The sequence below is a fragment of the Cydia amplana genome, chromosome 18, assembly GCF_948474715.1.
Source record: "Cydia amplana chromosome 18, ilCydAmpl1.1, whole genome shotgun sequence".
Classification (NCBI taxonomy): domain Eukaryota; kingdom Metazoa; phylum Arthropoda; class Insecta; order Lepidoptera; family Tortricidae; genus Cydia; species Cydia amplana.
The window spans coordinates 8,663,483-8,684,306 of NC_086086.1; the positions used below are offsets into that span (position 1 = coordinate 8,663,483).

Here is a 20,824-nt window from a genome sequence, read left to right on the forward strand (position 1 = left end):
CAATAAATTAAACTGTAGGCTGTACTCCTCAAACTGACCAACATTTGTTCAGCAACTTTTTTTTAAATAACTCATGTTTTGATTTTTATTACACTTTTAAGTTTATTCTAAGACCCAATGTATTGCAAATTTTGTTATGTTTAAAACGTGACAAGCAACGTCAAACACACTGATGTCAGCGTACATTGAAGGCAATATTTATTTTGTATGAAAAAGAGGAAGTCTAAAGGATTCATAATTTTTAAAAGTTGCTGAACAAATGTTGGTCAGTTTGAGGAGTACAGCATTTAGTTTAATTTATTGCTCCTGTTACAGGAAGCACCCTATATAGGACAGCCGACCGGTTATCTCTTTGGATTTGACATATCTCATGACATGTTTTTTTTTTAATTATTGCAGCGCCATCTTCATTAAGCTTTTCGAATTTATCCTCTTGTGATTGTGTCATAGGTAGAGCACCGGAACAGTTTAATAATGCATTCTCGTAGTCCCACGCCCTGTTTCGCACAATACGGTTATTCATTGTTGCCCGGGACATTAGGAAACTGTTGCGCATATGGCAAATAGAGAGCTACATAATTACTCTTAGGGAAATACCTAATGTTTACTGTTCAAATTTCATCACCGACCTATAGGTATAGTTAGGTACGCCCAGCTATAGCGGTCCTTTAATTAAGCTAACGTGGGGACTAATTGGTATATCAATAAAAAAACTTAAGTAATAATAGTAGGAGCACTTATCTACCTACACGCTTTTTACTTGGTCACTATTTCGTATTTATGTATGTTTTAATTATACACGGCCAGTGTCGTTTGCCTTTAAGTTCAGGGCCGTTATTCTTATTGATAGGTTTAATAACCATGCAATAGGAATATCCTTAGTCGAATAACCAACATAAGAGATCTCCCATTAAACATGTCTGTCATGAGCCTCAGGGTAACTATTGTACTGGTGCGCCTGAGAAGGGAGTTTGGTTGGCGTTGCGAAGAACAAGCATACCTTCAGAGCCAAACGACCTTCTCGACTTTAAGGTTTTATTTTACATTTTGCTCAGTTCATAATCAAAAACAAGTGAAGCCGGACATTAATCTTGCTGTTTCAACATGGCTCGCGACGAGTTTTCCAACTGCGAATCGGGCATCAGGTTGGACGGAAAAGTGGCCCTCGTGACAGGGGCAACATCTGGCACAGGGCTGGAGGTAGCCAAGAACTTGGCGAAACGAGGGGCAAAGGTCATCATAGCCAGCCGAAACCCTGCCAAGTTGGCAGACGCGAGGAATATAATTACACACGCGGCAAAACACAACAACGTTGTCGCGAGAACCTTGGATTTTGAGTCACTGACGTCTGTGAGGACATTTGTAAATAAGATAATGATGCAAGAGCCAAAGTTGGACATTTTAATTAATAACATTGGTGCCATTGGTCTGGAAGATAGACTGACAGAAGACGGCCTTCAGACTATGATGCAAGTTAACTATTTTGGTTCGTTTCTGCTGACATTTCTGTTATTCCCACTTTTGAAGGCGTCTGCACCGAGTAGAGTGGTCAATGTGTCCTCTCTTGCGTTGGTTCTTGGCTTTATAGATTTCGAACATATGAACGATGTCGGCAGATACACCAATTTTCAATATTATTGCAACGCTAAGCTAGGAAACATACTCTCTACAGTGGAAATGGATAAGAGGGTCAAAGGTCAAGGGGTGAATGTGTACAGTATGGATCCAGGACTAGGAAAGTCGGAATTCTTCAGACATTTGGACAATGAGGCTTTGAAGACGTTGTTGAATGCTGGCCTGCAGCTGATTGGTCGACCGTTGGTCAGGGTGGCCACCATGCCGGTGTATTTGGGGATAGATCCGAGGGTCGAAAACGACAGTGGGAAGCACTTTAGAGACTGTATGATGTTCTACAGTAGTTGGTTTGCGAATGACACGGTATTGACAAGCAACTTATGGGAGGAAACGAAGCGACTGGTCGGAATTACGGAAGAAGAAGATTGGGAGAGACAGAAATTGTGAAATTTTATTGAGATAACAGTAGCCATTCGAAAGTTCCGATACATAAAAAATGTGGTTCTTATTTGATGGACTGTATACTAAGTTGGTGTGATTTAATGATACCTACAGTGTTGTTATGCAAATGGGTTCGATAGAAAATAGTAAGATTAAAATAATTCCGTAAGCTATCCTGGCATCTTACTATTAAAACAATACCTACCCACTTCTAATGAAAAATATTGAGTAAAACGAGGAAGAAACTAAGACTTATGGCACTTAAATATTGAAAACGAAACTAAATGTAGGTACGTAATTTAGGTCTAATAAAATAACGCTTGAGATATTTCGGTCAGTGCAGTGAGTGACTTATAATTACGTGAGTAACCGAGTAAATATTTCTAACTCTCGTGGGAGTTTTCTAGTTTAAAAAGGGTAATATTAGCTTAGCGCACGCGGCAGTATTTCACGGGAGCAGTATTTGAGCATTCGCGCTCGCTTCCGTGTTGCTTACGCAAACATACACCGTGGTCCAAAGCATGAGAGACCTTGAATAACGTGATGGCAAGCTAGCATACAGATGCCTTGATGCCCAATTGATCGGACAAGCATTTAGTTATAGACAAGAGTTAGCCCCGGAAAATGATGTATTATGATAATGGAAGTAACGAAATTCAAGTAGTATATTCAGTTAGTTTGCTATACTATCCTTATTAGTAGATCCAGGAGTCAGAGGGCCTACCGCGAACCACGTTCGACGTGTTGCCTCTCTGTCGCACTTGTAAATTCGTACGTAAGTGTGACAGGGAGGCAACACGTCGAACGTGGTTCGCGGTAGGCCCTCTGACATCTGAATTTCAGGTGCAATAAGGACGCACTTGAAGCATAAGGACCCACCCTTTTGTAATAGAAAGACACAAATAAGCTTTAATTACCGATGACAGTTTTTTAAGTCAGTAGGTTCTTATTAATATATCATTTATATACAGGATGTTTGGTACATCGTTTGCCAAATTAAAACGGCAGATAGGTTGAGTCATTTACTCCTATGCCTAGAAAAAAAATGCGCACGTTTTTTGTTTAAGCTCTATGCCAGTTTTTCGTAAATTTCAAATTGTCACTTGCGCAGTAGAACAAAAAACCGTGGCCAATTAAATTTTTCTAGGCATGAGAAGATAGCAAATGGCTCAACCTATCTGCCGTTTTAATTTGGCAAACGATGTACCCAACACCCTGTATTTCACATAAAATTAAGCCATGTTAGCGCTCCGTCGGTCTTATACAAAACTGAACACAATAATGCTTATTCCTTAGAGATCCGCTGACGCCTGTAACTTATCACCGATACTAAAAGGATTCTGCGGTCATCGGGAAAGCGTGGTTTCCTTCAGACACCAAACGCATTCCTAATCACCGCTGAGAGCAATGAACCTAAATACGCAATCAAAAACAATAGCACAGATTAACTACATTATTACAGCCGATATGCCACTCAAGAAAAAAATCACAGTCATTGTTTTCGGTTATCGGCATGGCTCATCTAAATGCGCTCATTCTCATTATCATCGTTTTTGCTTGACTACTACTAAGTGTAGACTTCGCTTTCCTAATGGACTAAGCTAATAAGCGAGTAGGTAAAAGTATAAATATTATTGCACCAAAAAGAGAATAAATGATAAAACAGTATTTGCTAGGTGCACGATTGGTGCTGCCCTCATTTTGGCAGACTTTCTACGTTAAATCTTATGGAGTAAAATTAGTTCAAGCGGCTGCCGCTAGAGACAAACCAAAGAAAGTCTGCAGCGCAATAATTTGACATCGAATTAAAAAACTACATATGGCAATGTTTTTAAGCAGTCAGTACTATGGTATGTGTTTGTCAAAATCGTTTAAATATTCATTGTGTTTTGTGATGAACGGAATAAACATGGTGAAACCTTACAAAACCGGCGTGCGGGAGTTACTTTTCCGCATGACGAATAATTTTACACTTGTAAAAAGTCAGCACGAGGCGATTCAAGCTGAAAAACGACAATGTTTACAAAATTTGGAGTTGATGACGGGTAAGTGGAATGAAACATCTTAATACTTCACCATATGTAGGTACATATGGTGAAGTATTAAGATAGATAATATAATATTGGTTTAGACAAAGGTTTCACAGCAAATTGAACACACCTAATAGGTATAGGCATACTTATGAACTTCCTCTAACATTTCGAGAAACTCATTGGTACTAGCCGGGTTTTGAGCTCGAACCCACAACCTCCATGCTTATGCTCACGGCATGGGTACCTACTAGTTAAAGCTAAAATTAATTTTTAATATATGTTTATTGTTTTAATGGTTTATTTCGTTTTTCCGAAAACTTTAGTTCGCAAATTGCGGGCAATTTCTCTGTCAATCTAATTACGCCTTAATGGGAGTAAAAGAGAAAGATGCTCGCATATTGAGAACTTCGGTGTTCGCGGTAGGCCCTCTGTACCTATTTACCGCCGTCGCGGATATTACAAAAGCTTATTAATTTTGATGAAGCCAAATGTCACATTCTCCCAATATTATTTATCAATATTAGTATATGTCTACATATTAATTTCATTCCAACAATAGATGTCACTATTATAGTGACATCTATTGTTGGAATGAAATTTATTTTACCATAAAAATTAAGCTGTGCATACAGCTTAATTTTTTCATAGACGGTAAATATGGTAGAAATTTCACAAGTATCAAGACTATTTAATCCATTTTCTGTGGTTTTGTCGCATACTGATTTTTAAAAACTACTTTTAATCTAGCGCTGCAGACTTTCTTTGGTTTGTCTCTAGTATTAATGTCAGACATTCCATAAGATTACCTGTGTTTGTGACGATCAGCGCCACTTCCCCCTCCACCGACTGCGCACCTTGCCAATACATAATAACTTAATTACGGTAGCCTAAGTCAAATAAAATAATGAAATGCAAATTTATAACATAAAAGACAACTATGCCGTGGAAGTCTCCCTTTGTATCCGACTCTGTGTTTAATCTGCGACATACGTCACCAAATCCTGCGAACTTAGCTTTCTCCATTTATATAATACCTATAGCACTAAAGTCTAAACCTAGTTAAGACAATATTAGTCCTTGTCAGTAGTTCAATGGCAAAATTATTACTTGCTCGTTTATATTGTAAGAAAGAAGATATTATTTAAACGTGTATTTTCAATCGTTCAATCAATCAATCAATTGTTCTTTTCTTTTGTATCTTAAAGAGTATTCTATCTATCTCTCTATCTATTTTTTTTTTCAATTACAATAGTCTTTATGTGAATTATGTACCTACCAGTGTACACTACACTCAACAGCAGAAGTTCCTAAGCGGGCCAGGTGTTCAAAATGATCTTGACGCGACTTTATTGTTATAACTATCTTTGGCAAGGAAGGACCTACAGCCTGCCACTTTTATAAGTAAATAGATATTATAAATAAATAAATAATGGCGGGGCGGGGGCAGCGGCTGAAACCCTAAAACGCCGCAAATATGCTGGTCTTACAAACAACCACATATTTGCGGCGTTCGCGGTAGAGACCCTGGGGCCGTGGTGTCGTGACGCTCACAATCTTTTTAAGGGCCTAATAAAAGACTATTTGAAACCACGGGTGACCCTAAGGCTGGCTCATTCCTAGGCCAAAGAATAGGCATAGCTATTTAGCGTGGGAATGTAGCCAGCCTTATGGGCACCCTTCCGCAGGGGACAGATCTGGGGGACCTACGATAGATGGGTAAGTTTTATTAATTTATTTTATTAGTTTTAATTTATTTAGTTTATACTTAATTTTAATAATAGTTTATAAAATTTGTTTATGCAATAAATAAAGTATAATAAATAATTTACATATCGACCTACCCCCACAGCTCCGTATGGGTTATTTATTATTGCAGATGATTGTACCTAAAATTGTACTTGGAGATTGCTACCATTATTTACACTGATAAATTTATTAATCAATCTGTGTGAAATCTTCGCTGGTCTCAGATGTTGTGAGGGTGTTGAAATAACAAGTGGACTGTAGTTTAAACGCTGGTTTACTTCCAAATTACAAAAATACAAAAAGTGGCAAAGTGGATTGTCGTTGGGAAAGGAGAGATGACAAAGTAAGTTTTTGAAAGCTCTATGAACTGTCAAAGCTTTGAATGTAAAATTGCCATAGTTAAATTTGAAACATAGAGACATTGAATTATGATTGGATTTATACATTTCATTGCACATTTTAATTAAAGAATAGACAATTTGAATAATATTAATTATGAAATATTTTATTACATAAAATTAAAATTATTTAGAAAATTTATGAAGGGCGTTTTTAATTGCACGAAGACAGGATCAAAAATGAGTCCATTTTTCAACGATACGTAACAATCTGCAATCTTTTAACTAAGAGTAAAAAGCCATAAAACATAGGTACATATCCCTTGGAGGATACAACTAAACGGAGTAGCCATTGACAGGCTTTCCCCTCTGTCGAAAATAGACGGCCAACGGTCATACACAATGTATGGACTGACGTTTATCTGACATGGCTATTTTTACGTTACGCATACATTTGACGTTCCCCTCCCCCGCAAAAATCGGCAGACTGTTTTGTACAGAAAATTACAGACATGGCGTCTCCGTTTGATTATATCCTCCAAGACATATCCACAAAAAAAAGATCAGTTAGGATTTTAACTCGTATTCGTATATATAATAATCGAATTTTGAGCAATCATCGCAGAATAGATACTGAGCCAGCATAGCAGAGTTTAAATGGCTCCAAGACAGGTGTCTGGACTCACATTTCAAGCTTGATAATTCTAATCTAATATATATTATAATATCTTGTAGGTGCAGTCACCTGCAATAATATGTTACACAACGAAGGCAGCAAAAATATCTGACACGATCTTATTTGTAGAGCCATAAGAGCATCATCACATCAAAAATAAGATGGAAGATGGATTATTTTAAAGAAAGTCTTGTCCAAAAAAATTTGATCGATGTAAGACTGACAGATTATCAGGCTCAGCTCAGAGGTCAATTCGTCGCCCGCCATGCGAAATTGCGTTCAAAAGCCGTGTACAGTAAACCTCAATGCAACTCTATTATAGGTAGAAGTGTGACATAATAATAATCATCACCCGCCATTAGTGATGTGAACGATGTTCATATCGATGTTATTGAACTGAGAGCAAAGAATTTTTTGAGCACGTAGATTCATATGTTGATAGGTCAATAAAATTTTGTTGTAAGGGTGCACGGAATCCTCTGATAGGCAAAAGAAAGCAGACCTCGCGAATTATGGCGAATGCACCCTGGACCGTTAAAATTCACGACTGATGCTATACAAACTGTAAGAATTCTCATGGAAAAGCATCGTGCTAGCAAACAGGACCTTCACATCGTGTTCATAGACCTCGAGAAGGCTTTTGACAGAATACCGCGTAGATTAGTATGGCAAGCTATGAGGGCACAAGAAATACCAGAATACTACATATGTCTGGTAAAAGATATGTATGACCGCATCAGTACACAAGTGAGAAGTGTGGCTGGAGTTAGTAAACCGTTTGAGGTCAAAGTTGGAGTGCATCAAGGCTCGGCCCTAAGTCCACTCCTATTCAACCTGTCAATGGACTACCTCACCAAGCACATCCAATCAGCTCTTCCATGGTGCTTATTATATGCTGACGATATAGTTATAGCCGATAAATGCGGAAAGAACCTGCAGAACACCTTGCAAGACTGGAAACAAGCGCTAGAGAATAATGGCCTCCGCATTAGTAGAAACAAAACCGAGTACCTGCATTGCAAATTCCAAGATGGACCATCATCTGATATAGCCATTTCAATTGACGGACAGCCATTACCGAAAGTACATCAATTTAAGTATCTGGGATCGATGCTAAGCTCTGATGCCAACATCGATGCGGACGCTACCCATAGAACAAATGCAGCCTGGCTAAAATGGAGAACCCTTACAGGTGTGTTGTGTGATGCCAAAATGCCGATTCGGCTGAAGGGCAAAGTCTACAAAACGGCAGTAAGACCAGCCATGATGTATGGTAGCGAGTGCTGGGCCGTCAAAAAGCAGCATGAACAAAAGATGCACACGACTGAAATGAGAATGCTACGGTGGGCAGCCGGAGTAACAAGATTGGACAGAGTGCGGAATGAATATATCCGTGGTTCTTTTAAAGTTGCTCCCATAGTGGATAAGATGGTGGAAAGTCGTATGCGATGGTACGGTCATGTAATGCGACGGGACGAAAACAACGCTGTAAAGAAGGCCCTGGCAATCCCGGATAAAAAGAGAGGTAGAGGGCGACCGCCCGCCACGTGGTGGACAACCGTTGCTAATGATCTAGAACGAGCTCAACTGGACAAGCAGACAACCCAAGACCGACTGTCTTGGCGCCGTAAAACGAGGAGGGCCGACCCCAAATAAAGGGATAAGGCACGGCAGAAGAAGAAGAAGAAGCACCCTGGACCGTTAGGCCAAATTTGACTCTGTGGGTCGGCCGGGTAAAAGCAAATCAAATAAAAAACCGGCCAAGTGCAAGTCAGACTCGCGCACGGAGGGTTCCGCACCATCAATAAAAATAGAGCAAAAAAATCGTGTTTGGTGTATGGGAGCCCCCCTTAAATATATTTTTTATTTTATTTTTAGTATTTATTGTTGTAGCCGCAACAGAGATACATCATTTGTGAAAATTTTAATTGTCTAGCTATCGCGGTTCATGAGATACAGCCTGGTGATAGACGGACGGACGGACAGCGAAGTCTTAGTAATAGGGTCCCGTTTTTTACCCTTTGGGTACGGAACCTTAAAAAGAGATGGCGGATTTTAGCGACTCGCGGGAATGTAATGGGTATGGGAATGCAACAAAAGAGAGGCGAAGTGTTGTGCCCAGCGGTAGGACACAAAGTATTGGTAAACTGATAAAAAAATACGAATCAATACACAAAAAGATCGATAACAGCACATCACCATTACCTCAGGTCAATGGAAAGTAAGAGGCGAAAGGTTATGGAGCTCGCAATGGCACAATTCCGCCGCCCGGCGAGTGCGATACGTTTCACCCACTTCCAAGGAATAGTTAAATTTTCCATACACGTGTATATTTTACGAAAATAAATAATTTTAATTTTTTTTTAATACTCTAGTATAGGTTAGAGACTGAAGAAGCTCCTCAGTCTATAGTACCCACAACACACGCCATAAACTTACTAGGTATTGGACTAAATTGTTCCATAATATTTATTCCCTCAAATTTTAACAACTTTAAATTGTAGGTACCTGTTCGTAGAAAACTTCTCGGAGCACTTATTTCGTCATTACACTAGTTTTCGTCCATGTTCTAGTTTTCGTCCACTTCGTGTATTGTTAAGACCCAATAAGTCCAAATTTGCGCAGCAATGTACCTACCTAGGTTTAGGACGGGTCTATCGCGAAATTTATTTTATTACCTTTAAGCGATACTTTGTTAGAAAGCGCAATGTAGAATCAATCCTCATAATAAGACTTGTACACACAAAAAAATATTAACTGTACATTCAGCAGCAGAAGTTACTAAAGCGGGCCAGGTGTTCAAAATGATCTTGACGCGACTTTATTGTTAAGAGAATAAGAGCGTGTTAAGGTAATTTTGAACACCTCGCCCGCTTAGCAACTTCTGCTGCTGACTGTACACACAATATTTTGACACTTTTAAAAACAAACGTCCTGTTGGGTTTAAGTGTTAAGTGGCAAACAGCGACTGCAGTAAAACTAGTTTCTATGTACACTTTCGTGTGTGTTTTGACTGTTGTTATTAAACTTAGGTTGACAGTACCCATACCAATATTATGTCAGACGTTATGTTGACGATAAACTGTTTTTACCTATTAGTCCTATTACTATATAAAATATTAACAGATAGTTTTCTTAATAACGAATTATTTTGTCATGAAAAAATAACTCTTATTAAAATTTTCTTATACCTAGGGCTTTTCTTTTTTTTTTCTGGAAAATGGGCAAGGAGGACGTATTTTTGAAAAGGACTAGCCGGTAATCGTCCTAAACCGAGACGGAGGTTAAAGAATCTATGACCAACCGTGAGACACTCCGCACTATATAGGACTTAATAAATTAATTTTAGAATTAACTTTCCAAGTTTTGAGGAATTTCCTAGAAGTTCCCAAACTGTGTGAAAGCTTTCCGCAACTTACACTTCTTCAAACACGTACTAAGTCAGCAGCAGAAGTTGCTAAGCGGGCGAGGTGTTCAAAATGATCTTGACGCGACTTTATTGTTAAGAGAATAAGAGCGTGTCAAGGTAATTTTGAACCCCTCGCCCGCTTAGCAACTTCTGTTCCTGTACTTATCTTTAATTGCCTAAATGTTAAACCTAATGCAAAATTTGAAACTCCAATAGCTGTCATTTACGAATTAATAGTTCTAATTTGAAGTCTGATTACCTAGCTTGAAGTTTGAAGTGTTGATTGCAGTCATTTTGGTTTCATGCAGCCTTCGTGGTTAGGTATGAGTATAGATAGGATGCCATTATCTTTCACAATTTCCTACCTGTAAGTAAATTGTTATATTCTTGCAGAGAATAGTGCAATCTGGTACCTATAGGTATACTTACTTAGTAGTAGTTAACACTGAAAGTGATTTTGAGGTAGGTTCGCCCCGAAAGCTCACAGTTTACGTAAAGTGGTGTTCTTGTATTTAAGACAGGTGGCGAGTGCCTTGGAAAATCTTTTCGACAAAGAACTATTTTTTAGGTAGGTATAGACTGCATAGAGTATACAATTTGGGCTTTGTTTAAAGAGATGAGTTTTTCTTTGGCTATATGGTGGGAATGAGATTATAGATACAGTCACCATCAGATATATCGAAGCGGCCGTGGTCATCACAAATATCTGAACAAAGCTTCTATTATCAAGTCGTTAAAGTGCATGTTCAGATAGATTTGAACACCGCCGCCGCTCCGATAAATCTGATGGCGACTACTCTTGGTTGCTGCTCCACATTACTTATTTATGTGGTATTAAGTTGTAACAGTCTTCACACAAGATGCAAGCGACGAGAGCGTATTGCGTGAATCAGAATCACATGTAAATCGTTTTTAACCGATTGCGTCAGATGAACATTAGCCCGATATGCATCTGCCGCTATAACCGTCTCTTTGCCAACCGACCAATTGGACAATAGGTGCCTACATCTGCAATTTGAGGAAGAAAATGATTTCTTAAAAGAGGAGAATACTGAGGATTTATGGATTAAGAATAGGCACGCGTCTTCGTGAATGAACCTAGAGATATACATATATTTAAGAATTAAGTATGTACGTATATGTACATACATACTGCTAGTGGATTGTGAAATTATAAAAAAAAATCGACAAACAATGCTATACAATTATTGTAAATTAGTTACAGTGTAAATGAACAAGAACAAACTATTGAAGAAATCGTCTCTGATTTAAGTGCTATACTAAAAGTTGAAACGCAAAAACTCTGTATCTTATTCCATACATAGTTACCACATTTTTCAGAACAAGGTACGAATTTAAACTGTCGTGAGATTCGTGAGTTATACTAACATTAAACTAATTTAACGGTTTAAATCGTAATATTAGTTTAACAAGATACGAGTTTTTTTCAAAGTAGTGACGAAGAATTAGGTGAAGTAGGTACCTACAATAGGTACTTACCTAAATAAATGCAACCGAGCCAGTCCATGTGAATAGATTTGACCCCCGAGGTGTCAATGAGACGAGGTCGAGTGCTCCGTAGCAACAGAAAAGGCCTATTCATCCATGTAGTAGTAGTAGTAGTAGTAGTAGTAATCACTTTATTGTACACAACACAGGTCAACACATGTCGCCAGGGTGCAGGGTTATATGTAAAACTGAAACGTTTGTTCGTTAGGAGAAAGTGATAGTGTTAGGTTAGACCACAGAGAAATACAAGTAAAGAAAGAGTGGTAACTCCATACATCAGTTTTCTTACAAAAACGCGAGATAATTAACACAGAGATAGGTAAATATTGACTGTGAGTGGACGCTCGAAGCGGAGCGTTCGGCGGGGCGTGCAGCGTGCAGCGTGGCGTCGGGCTCACAAGGGATTTGAGCAGCATGCACTAAGGCCGCTCCTATGCGTTTGCATTTGTTTAACATGCACGCCGCACGCCCCGCCCCGCTGCACGCCCAACTCGAGCGTCCACCCAGGCCTTACACTTACACTTATTTGACACATGGAAGAAAAGGGTCTAGTATTGTTTAGTTATTATCGTTACGTATTTAAAGTACTTAAACAGTAATGCGTAGTCTGTCGAGTTTGCTGAAATTAGTTATCTTTAGGTTGGTAGTTTGTATTAATACTTTAATTTTGAATGAAGTGAATACTCCTTGAACAAACTTTTTATTCAAGTAGGTAGCTATTTCTGTGGTAGGTATCGGGTTGAAGTGTGGCATTGACGTTGACTTGTCAACCGATTGTTGATTATTTACTATCTTCTTTACAGTGCTTAGTAATTTAAAATAATGCTAATTTAATAGTAGAATCATAGCAATTTCACAAGAATTAAAAAAAAATTGTAGTATGAGATGAAACATTATGTGATTTGTTCGTTGCAAGATAACGTTGTAATAAAATGGTAAGTATTGTCATGATTGTTTTCTAATAAGAATTATTTGCCTTTAATTTGGCTAGTTAATATTATTAACTTATAAAATGTTTAAACGCAATAAGGATTCGGTTTTGGCTGCCAAGCAGTCTCATGTAGGAAATACGTAACGATAATAACTAAACAATACTAGACCCTTTTCTTCCATGTGTCAAATAAGTGTACGCAGTACATTGCTGCTCGATAAATTTTCAAAAATTCATTACGCTTTAGTGGTTAAGACTAACTTAAAATTACCTTGCAATATCGGCTCATACTACCAAAACCTACGTTTGGTTACGGTTTGAGGTAATAATATTAAAAATACAGGCTGTATATTAAATACACATAATAATATATAGTGTGTTAAGGTCATTGCGCTGTTTTCGTCCAGCTCTACTTTTCGTCCACTTGAAGAAATTTGAACATAAACCTACATTGCTGCTGTGACTGGTCGTATGCCTATTACATACCTAGTATTAACCTAATTTGTTCATTACAAAACACACAAACTAGAAAGAAATACCTTGAAACTAAAATCCCTTTCAGTCGCGTATTTCATGCATGATTCCAATGAATAATGTCACAATTACAACTTTTTTTCGTATTTCACCACTTGTGGTTTCATTAAATATATAACCCACTATAAATTTTTTGCTATTTAGATTAATAACTTGCGTAAAATAACCGTTACAAGTTGAAACTAACCCAAATATGTGAACTTTTGGCATTAGAATGACAGTGACATTGACAGCGTGACGTTCGGTCGTATTGAAGTCTGAACTCCTAGTACAGAGTTAATACAAACAGTCCAAAACGCCTAAGATTTTAAACTTCCCGCTATGTTTTGAGTATGTTTGCTACTAATAAACGTAAAATACTTCCACACAGGAGTGTTTTTCGGAAAGAAACTAAAAGTATCTCAAAGTAAAATAATACTTGCAGGTTCGTGCGTGTAGAGGGGCCATAAAGCGTTCCTTTTTATTACAATTTAGTCTACTCAAACTGACTACCCGATTATTGCCTGTGAATGTGTGCGTAGACGTCATTGAGAATATCTCCGTCTTTCTCTAAGACGCAAGCGTGAAAGGGATAGATCTTGGTAGCATCGAACTTTACGACTTTTGACCTCTTCCTCGGTTATGGTAGCCTGGTACTTTTGGTAAACATTTGTCTTAATAAATCACTGGTCGTCGGTTGCATATCGCTAATAGGTACGGGGCAAATAACCTCTTCCTCAGTCATGGTATCCTGGTACTTTCTGATTAATGTTTGTCCCAGTATGTCGCCAGTATGTCGCCATTATGTCGCCGTTATGTCGCCATTGTGTCGCCATTGTGTCGCCGTTATGTCGCCATTGTGTCGCCAGTATGTCGCCATTATGTCGCCGTTATGTCGCCAGTCGCCAGTATGTCGCCATTATGTCGCCAGTATGTCGCCGTTATGTCGCCAGTATGTCGCCGTTATGTCGCCAGTATGTCGCCGTTATGTCGCCATTGTGTCGCCGTTGTGTCGCCATTGTGTCGCCGTTATGTCGCCATTGTGTCGCCAGTATGTCGCCATTATGTCGCCGTTGTGTCGCCGTTATGTCGCCATTATGTCGCCGTTATGTCGCCATTATGTCGCCATTATGTCGCCAGTATGTCGCCAGTATGTCGCCAGTATGTCGCCAGTATGTCGCCAGTCGCCATTATGTCGCCAGTATGTCGCCATTGTGTCGCCAGTATGTCGCCATTGTGTCGCCATTATGTCGCCGTTGTGTCGCCGTTATGTCGCCATTATGTCGCCAGTATGTCGCCGTTATGTCGCCAGTATGTCGCCGTTATGTCGCCATTGTGTCGCCGTTATGTCGCCATTATGTCGCCAGTATGTCGCCAGTCGCCATTATGTCGCCAGTCGCCATTATGTCGCCAGTATGTCGCCGTTATGTCGCCAGTATGTCGCCATTGTGTCGCCAGTATGTCGCCATTATGTCGCCATTATGTCGCCATTATGTCGCCATTATGTCGCCAGTATGTCGCCGTTATGTCGCCAGTATGTCGCCATTATGTCGCCATTATGTCGCCAGTAAAAGAGTATAAAAGGCAGGAGCGGACCGCCGGTATTCATTCATTCTTCAACCATCGGCTAGCAGTGACTCTGGTTCTCGGGCGTTTAAGTATTCGGTGAGCAAAGTTCCTCTACTACTGTTACTATGTTTGTTTTTGCCGGGAATTATCCTGGTGAATTTAAACGTGGAAATGGTGTCTGTGTTTAGTTTTACGGGGACAATATCGTCGTAAAGCTGATCTTAGACTTTTGTGGAGATTCTTTGTTACCGTGTACGGGATTTAAATATAGTGAAGTTTCCTACGCAGTGTTTTTCTAAGTGCCGCCACGTTATGCAGGGACAATATCGTTGCATAGCAGGGACTTGGAAAGCGTGTCTGTGTTTAGTTTTACGGGGACAATATCGTCGTAAAACTGAACTCAGGCTATTGCGGGGATTCTTTGCTGCTGTGTGTAGTTATAGTGAAGTTTTCTACACTGTGTTTTCTAAGTGCCGTCACGTTATGCAGGGACAATATCGTTGCATAGCAGGGGCTTGGAAAGCGTGTCTGTGTTTGGTTTTGTGGGGACAATATCGTCATAAAACTGAACTTAGATAACGGTGTTTAAGGGAATTTCACTTCTGTGTTTAGTTAGTTTGATTTTGTGAGTAGTTTGGTTCGTAAAATTGAACCTAGTTATTTTAGTGTTTTACTATGGGGTCTTTTGCTATATATTTTAAAACCAGATCATTGTTTGGACTGACTGTTTGTCCGGCTGGACCGCTCACCCCTTGCGGTGTTAAATGTGAGCAGTCTAGGAGTCTTTTTGCTCCAAGATGAGGGTTATCTTGGCACCTTCTCTTTACCAACATAGAAGGTGAAAAACGTCTCCCTCCTTAGCTCTCCAATGTCCAGCTGTTAGATGAATAATGGGGATGTCACGTGCGCATCATCCGGAGTAATCTGGGCCCATTTGAAATCTACAGTATTTGGAGGCTTCGTATATTAAATATATTTATTTATACCACTTATATACATAATAGGGCCCTGTCTTACCCATGTTGCCACCCTGCCTTTGTGCAACCCGCCATGGGGGGAGACAAGTCCACGAGCTGTTAGGTTGCATTCTCGGAATCGCTCGCCGAACTCTTACAGCTTCTTAGTAGGGATACACTTGCGTATATTCCAAAGTACCAGGTCGATGGTAAGTACGAACTGTGCTTTGGTTATACTAGAGTAGGGACAAGGGTAGGTTTAGGGTAAATTCACACACTAATTATTCGGAATTTAGGGTTCGTTTTAGTCTTGGTCTGTAAAACTGATGTATTTTTCTTCTTAAGGGACTTCAACTACGGTCTCGCTATACTAAAATTGTGCGTAAATAGGTATAGGGTTTGAATTGCTTAGATCTTCCAATATTTAAATTATTTGGGGAAAATAACTAACGTAAAATCTTATCTCTATTTTTATTTATGAAGTTCTGGTTTTCTGGTGTAAAGACGAGGTACTGAGAATTACAATCATGTTTCTAAGGTATTTACACAATAAAATCATAAATATCAAGTTGGGATTAGTAGGGAACACAGTCTATTCGGAGATAGAAAATCGATGACTAGCTGTTTTAGGGAACCTTTGGCAGGCAAGAGTAATCCAAAGGATGATTTGAGTGAAATAATGCTCATCTTGATATTTCAGTCTCATAAAATATAGTATATTTTTAACAAATAAACTTAGTACTTCGTTCATACTTCTAAAAAACTAGAAATACAGTTTATATTTTAATTCTGGGGAATGGAAATGGGATTCGCATCCCTAGCTTTTGAAATAAAAAAGAATAGTAATTTTGATGACTGATGGATACTTTGACACTTCTCTTCATAGTCATCTAGGCACGCATAGGTTCCGAAGTGTTGGTCATAGCCCGTCTGGCTAAAAGGTAGGGTAGGAGTTCCAATTGACCTTGCTGATTGGACTAGGAGCCCCCAATCCTGCATCGAGCGTATGGGTAGCATATTTCGTATAGAAGCTGATAGTTAATAATATTAACTTGAAATGCTAGATGTAAATGGGCTTACCCCAGGAGTGCTACTCATATGTTATCCCGGAGGCTTAATAGATTGTAGCAGGCTTTTACCAACCCCATTTTTAAACTCATTTTATCAAATATATTTCTTTTATATTGGTATTATCATATATGCTGCATTTACCTAAATAATATCATTTGAAGTAAAATATAACGCCATTGGCATTACACTAATAAAATCTATTGACTTTAGGTACTAAATTCTAGTATTTTAATAAATTTTTCTAGTAAGTTATTCGTTAACATCATAATAAACGTGCTTCCAATTTCATAATATATTTATCCTAAAGTCCAGGTAATTGTATATTAAATCAGAGTCCAAAATATAGCTGATATTCATTAAAGAACTTAGGGTACCGCGGTTCACTTCGAGGGGTCCTAACGCTAGACTAGACGATCACGACTAAATCACATGGCCATATTCTAGGGGTAAATCAAAAGGGGGTGTTTATATTATGGTAAGTAAGTAAGTGGGTAGTGGGAGGTGACATTTTGGTTCCGTGACCAAGGGATCTAAAATGCACCTTTTAGGTTCATTTTGGATACCGAGGTTTCTAAAAATAAATAATAGAAAGTAGCCTTTATGGCTACATTTTGGTAAGCCGGTGACGCAGGATGTAGTTTACCTGAGTTACTATGGTTTTTTAGGATATATGTATGTAAAAGTAGCCTTTACGGCACATTTTGCTGACCGTGTTATGGAGTGGGTACACTTAATTTTGGACTCCGCTTTTATTGTGGTATAAATAAAAGTCATGAAGCATTATCTTTATTATTCAATAGTCACTACGCATTGAAAAATAAAATAAATAAATCCTTAAGAGTTACTGTTTAATAAAAATAAAAAAGTTTTATTATTTTCATTCATCATTCTTGCTGTTGGTAGGGATTCCTTTTTATATTCATGAGTTAGGATGATTACCATCAGAAAAAAACAATTTTAAGTCCATCTTCTTGCGTCATTGATATCTGAAAAATAAAGTAACAAAATTAAAGACATGTAGTATAACTTTATCACTTACAACGGTTATTTTAAACAAATACAATCAAACATTTCCCCTTGCGTCATAGATTCGTTAAGCAATTAGTTTTTTCGCAAGTATCATTAATGATAATGAAATAAATAAATATATCGGTCAGGACAATCTTTCACATATCAACCTGGCCTCGGGCTAGGCAGTGCTTGTACTCCTGGTACTAGGCGGCGCAGTGCGAAATTTGTATGGATAAGTATGTACATATGTATGTCAACCATAACGCGCGGGTAGATGCCTTTGTCTGGCAATATTCATAGGCAGGGTTGCTATAGATTGGGCTAAGAGGCTGTTGCCAATAATCTAGACATAAGGCTACCTAAGTTAATCTAGGATGTGGTTAGATAAGATATCTAGTTGTGTAAGAAGATATACTTAAGTTGAGAAATCATGGGGGCGTAAATTGGTTCATTTCACGTAGAATTTCTGGAAATACTAAGGAACAGGGGGCGTCCCATCTTAAAAGCCAGCAACGCACTTACAACTCTCTGGTTTTGAAACAGTAATCATTCACTACCGGGTAAATTGCCTGTTCTTTTGCCTTCTATATCATAAACAATAAGTAGCTACTCACAGCGTGGGTCTAAGTGACAACCACACATGCTAGGACTGAGCCTAGTTAGTATTTGTGTACACACAAACATGTATGTATGTACGAACAAGGATTTCAGTGGATACGCCTGACAAATAGTTATCTATCACACCTGTTAGGATATTTAGTTTAAGAAAACAGTAATAGTATCATTATTCATCTCAGCCGAAAGATTTCCACTCGACTAAGGCCTTCCCCAAGAATCTCCACGACCATTCATTCACTGCCCTCAACTCAACCAACAATTATTACTAGAGGATTAGTAGAACATACATTGTATTTGAACATTTACCTACATACTCTACGGTACGGGACCCTAAAAATGTCACAATGTCTGTCAGGAATAAGAATAGCACTGAAATATGTATAATTACTGTTTCATTGTTTTACCGTTATCTACAAGGGCTCCTGCGAGCTGTCTTGTGTACCTCAGTCATTTGATAATGACTAACTACTCAATCAATTTCATGGAAATGGATTAGGATTTGTAACGAGTTAAGCCCCTGGGCGAACAGTGTGCATACATAAGCATTTTTGTAGTACAAAGTGGTACCATGTTATCATAGCTTGGCTTAGGATTACAGTATACTGTTCTGCTGACGGCACTTTGCTATCATGTTCTGATTACTATCAAATAATAGTGTACAGTAGGTTAAGTTAGCATTCTTAGTACCTAACATGAAGGAAAATCATGGTGTTTCATTTTTTCGGTAGTGTTCTGTGTAGACAACAGGCACAGCCATGGTTGCAGCAAAAGTCTAGAGACAAAGCCGTCGAACAGGCGTCTTGAAGTATCAGTAGCGACAGGGCCCTTGTTAGTCTGAAATAACATAGACAAGTATTAGGAATTTCAGTTAAAATAAAGTAGAATAAGTAGCTGTTTTCTTTTCCTTAGAGTCAGTTTTAGCTGGGCAATATGTCAACATTATTCTTAATGCGCCCCGCGACTGGATGCCTTATTATTTTTAATACATGATTGTGCAGTATACTGAAATACGAGGGTACTTCAATAAAACCAGTCTGGATTTGTAATAACAATGTATATCAATGCATCCATGCAAACTGGCGTGCTCTTGTGTTGAAGGCCAAGGCTCACTTTAGGTCATTAGGTCTTCGTGCCGGCCAAGTAAGTAAGTAATCAAGTAATACACCCATGGAAATGTTAGGCTTCACCGAGTAAACTAGGCATTAGTTACTTAAGTTTTCCAAAATCCAAAAAGTTTGAGAATCATTGCTCATACAGGGCACATTTCCATAAAGTTAGGCCACCAATAAGCTAGTTTTAAGTTTACTAAGTCAACAGAATTAGAATAATGAAAAGCAGAATACAATTTTCATATCCCCGCTCTTTCATCGAGAACTCTCTTTAAAATATTAGTGACAGACATAAGCCATGAGTTATTTAGCTTATAGTAAGTTTTGTATTTATATAATAAGATCAAATACCTTTCATAAATGGGAGCAGTCAGTAGATGTACAGTGAAGGCAGTGTTGACACTGTGGCACGGGTAGTTCTCCGGGAAAACACTGGAATTGAAAGTGTGAAAATGTTAGCTAAAAGTAAGGTGTATTTATAAGCCTCATCGAAAGTGTTAATTATCTACTGCAAGTAGGGTCTTCACAGTAAAAAAATTGGAAAATAATCAATAATTCAAAGATTTTTGAAGAACAATTGAAAAAAATTAAATTTATTTATTTTCTAAGTGGGATTTAGTCTAAGAATTACGTTCTAGTGGCATAGTAGTTATACTTACTAGAGTAGTGTCAAATCACTCTGAAGAACCACGAGGACAGCGATGGAAGGTTGCTCCGTTCGACTTGATGTACCATTGACGGCAGCTGACCATTTGGTTTGCTGAAAATTTCGGCATATATTGGTGAATTTATTGCAAAAAGAATAGTTTTGACCAGTGAAACAATTGGATAGATAGATAACATTAAAATGATATTTTGTGACCACTTCAAAAGTTAAGCCGTTCACTCTAAAATGGTTTGTACATAGTTAACTAAGAATAGATTGTAGCAACAGATAGAACGGGTCAAGAATGTGTTTATGGAAATTGTTTTCATAATTTTCAGCCATAAAAAAAAATGATTCATTGTAAGTTCACAGTCAGTAAGTAACTAATATAGTGTGTAGGGACATTAACGATAAAAAGCTTTTTTTGAACGGAAATTGTCTTCTGCAGATAGTAGGGTCGACATACTTTATTTAAGTTGCCGGATCACCGCTGGTTCCTTTTTAAGAAAAATACATATTCACTACAAATTGCCATTAACATGCAAAGAAGCCTGTTTATTTTTAGCTGAGGCATTCATATATTTAGTCAATTTTATTGTATTGCGCTTACAAGTTCGAGTTTTTATTTAAGAAAAACAATTGAGCCAAATCATCTTTCTAGAGCGTTGACATT

General features: G+C 38.3%; 1 protein-coding gene across 1 annotated transcript; it reads left to right on the forward strand.

The window, feature by feature from the left end:
• The first annotated feature begins 1,041 nt into the window (after positions 1-1,041).
• On the forward strand, positions 1,042-2,038 carry LOC134656373 (retinol dehydrogenase 13-like). The gene has a single exon (XM_063511888.1). The coding sequence runs from the start codon at positions 1,105-1,107 to the stop codon at positions 2,020-2,022; it is 918 nt and encodes a 305-aa protein (XP_063367958.1). The 5' UTR covers positions 1,042-1,104; the 3' UTR covers positions 2,023-2,038.
• Positions 2,039-20,824: the final 18,786 nt, after the last annotated feature.

Coding starts and splice junctions, on each gene's coding strand:
- LOC134656373 (XM_063511888.1), top strand. CDS start 1,105: ATGGCTCGCGACGAGTTTTCCAACTGCGAATCGGGCATCAGGTTGGAC.